This window comes from Palaemon carinicauda, chromosome 8, assembly GCF_036898095.1.
Source record: "Palaemon carinicauda isolate YSFRI2023 chromosome 8, ASM3689809v2, whole genome shotgun sequence".
In the NCBI taxonomy this organism is placed as follows: Eukaryota; Metazoa; Arthropoda; class Malacostraca; order Decapoda; family Palaemonidae; genus Palaemon; species Palaemon carinicauda.
Window position 1 is genome coordinate 22,217,990 of NC_090732.1, and position 2,460 is coordinate 22,220,449.

General features: G+C 35.1%; 2 protein-coding genes across 2 annotated transcripts in view; both read left to right on the forward strand.

Moving 5' to 3' along the window:
* The window catches only part of LOC137645127 (myosin heavy chain, clone 203-like), a 2,628-nt gene extending 1,393 nt beyond the window's left edge, over positions 1–1,235 (forward strand). The window contains exon 2 of the mRNA XM_068377963.1: positions 595–1,235. Coding sequence (XP_068234064.1) covers positions 595–1,235 — 641 coding nt within the window. The remainder of the gene's footprint in view (positions 1–594) is intronic.
* Positions 1,236–1,238: 3 nt separating this feature from the next.
* Positions 1,239–2,203, forward strand: LOC137645128 (uncharacterized). The gene is made up of 2 exons (XM_068377964.1): positions 1,239–1,497; positions 1,623–2,203. The coding sequence occupies exons 1-2, from the start codon at positions 1,239–1,241 to the stop codon at positions 2,201–2,203; spliced, it is 840 nt and encodes a 279-aa protein (XP_068234065.1).
* Positions 2,204–2,460: the final 257 nt, after the last annotated feature.

Genomic DNA, 2,460 nt, shown 5'->3' on the forward strand with positions numbered 1-2,460 from the left:
TGATGGAAAATACCAGAAATGAAAACGAAGTAGCGAAGAAAGAACAAATTGAGAAAAATGAACTTGTAAAGGAATTGAAAAATCAAGTTGGTGAATTGAAGGCAGAAAAAACTAAACTGGAATCTGAATGTGCCGAAAAAGACCTTCAGATGAAAGAACATGAAAAATTGATGGGAAATATCAGAAATGAAAATGAAGTAGTGAAGAAAGAACACATTGAGAAAAAAGAACTTGTAAAGGAATTGGAAAAGGAAGTTGGTGAATTAAAGGCAAAAAACACTAAACTGGAATCTGAATGTGTCGAAAAAGACCTTCAGATGAAGGAACAGGAAAATTTGATGGAATTTATCAGAAAGGAAAACGAAGTAGTGAAGTCAGAACAATTTGAGAAAAATGAACTTGTAAAGGAATTGAAAAATAAAGTTGGTGAATTGAAGGCAGAAAAAACTAAACTGGAATCTGAATGTGTCGAAAAAGACCTTCAGATGAAGGAACATGAAAAATTGATGGAAAATATCAGAAATGAAAATGAAGTCGTGAAAAAAGAACAACTTGAGAAAAATTAACTAGTAATGGAATTGAAAAATAAAGTAGATGAATTTGAGCAAGAAAGAGAGAAACTTAAAGCTGACATGGCGCAAGATTATGAAAAACTGAAATTTTTGTGCAAAATAAAAGACCTTGAGATAATGGAACGAAATATGATTGCGGAGAGTTTTGAAAATGAAAATGAAGAAATGAAGAATGCGCAAAGTAAGAACATGGAGCAACTGAATAAACTGAAAAGTGTAGTTAGTGAACTAAAGGCTGAAAAAGAGAAACTGGAAGCTGAATGCGTCGAAAAAGACCTTCAGATGAAGAAACCGAAGAATTGGCTAGAAAATCTCAGAAATGAAAATGAGAAAGTGAAGACCAAACAAAATGAGAAAACAAAAAACCTAAATAAATTGAAAAGAGACGTTTTGGGATTGAAGGCAGAAAAAGCTGAATTGAAATCAGAATATTTTGAAAAAGACCTTCAGGTGAAGAAACTGAAAAATTTTCTGAAAAATCTCAGAAATGAAAATGAGAAAGTGAAGATCAATCAAAATCAGGAAATGGAACAACTCAATAAATGGAAACGTGAAGTTGACCAACTGAAGGAAGAAAGAGAGAAAATTAAAGCTGACATGGCGCAAGATAATGAAAAACTGGAATTTGCGTGTAAAATAAAAGACCTTGAGATAATGGAATGAAATATGATTGTGGAGAAGTTTGAAACTGAAAACAAAGAAATGAAGAAGGTGCATACTAAGAACATGGAGCAACTGAATAAACTGAAAAGTGTAGTTTGTGAACTGAAGGCAGAAAAGGAGAAGCTGGTGGCTGAGAAGGCGGAAGTTCATAAAGCTGAGAATAAGGATGAACATAAGAGGAAAAGCTTATTGATGGCTGGATTATTTGCGCAGATGAATAACAGTCCCAAATATGCAGTAGATATTTTCACTGAAGCCCTGAGTATGGAGGCGCACCACGAAAAAGAAACAGCTATTCTGCATGTCCTTCGGGCTGAAGCGAACTCAGCACTGAGAATCCTCCTCATATGGATATTGTTTTGGACTGTTCAATGGCTATCGAGAAAGGTCTGGAAGGATGGAAAGCGTATATGTTACGAGGGAGGCACCTCGTCAAACTTGGCATTTTCGAAGCTGCCTTGAAGGACTTCGAAACGGTCAAGGTTAAGAAATCAGAGAAATTTCTAAAAATCATAGAAGATACTAAAGCACTGCAGAAGGAATGGGAAGAAAAGGGTCACTATGAGATTCTGAGTTTGGAACAGACGGCCACAAAGGCAGAAATTATAAGATCCTTCAGGGACTTGTCTATGATGTTCCACCAAGACAGACATCGGGACAAACCCGAATTCCAACAGGAGGCACTCGAGGAGAAGTACAAAAAGGTGGTTAATGCTAAACTTACTCTGGTGGACGAAGGAAAACGAAGAGATTATGATGAAGAGCTACGCCATGGGAAGGAATACGATCACTGGGAGAAGAGTAGTGGTCAGTGGTATCGTCAGGGGCCAACAAGGCATCAGCCGGGGCAGTGGAACCAACAGCGTCGGCAGTATAATCAAGGACGCCCAAGATGGGAAGATCATCGTCAGTACAATCAAGGACCAAGAAGGGATCAACATCGTCAGGGGAATCAATACTATTATTAAGAATATCATAATGTGTAAAGGATAGATCATTGCAATTTGGTGCAGTGAACATGAAAAAAAAATAAATAAAAAAGTAAAAAATTCCAAACAAAATAGAATATATATATATATATATATATATATATATATATATATATATATATATATATATATATATATATATGGTGGAAAATATTTTTAGTATAAGTTTCAGTTGAATTTTTCAGTTTGGTGCAATGAACATGAAAAAATGAAAAAAAGAAAAAATCTAATATATA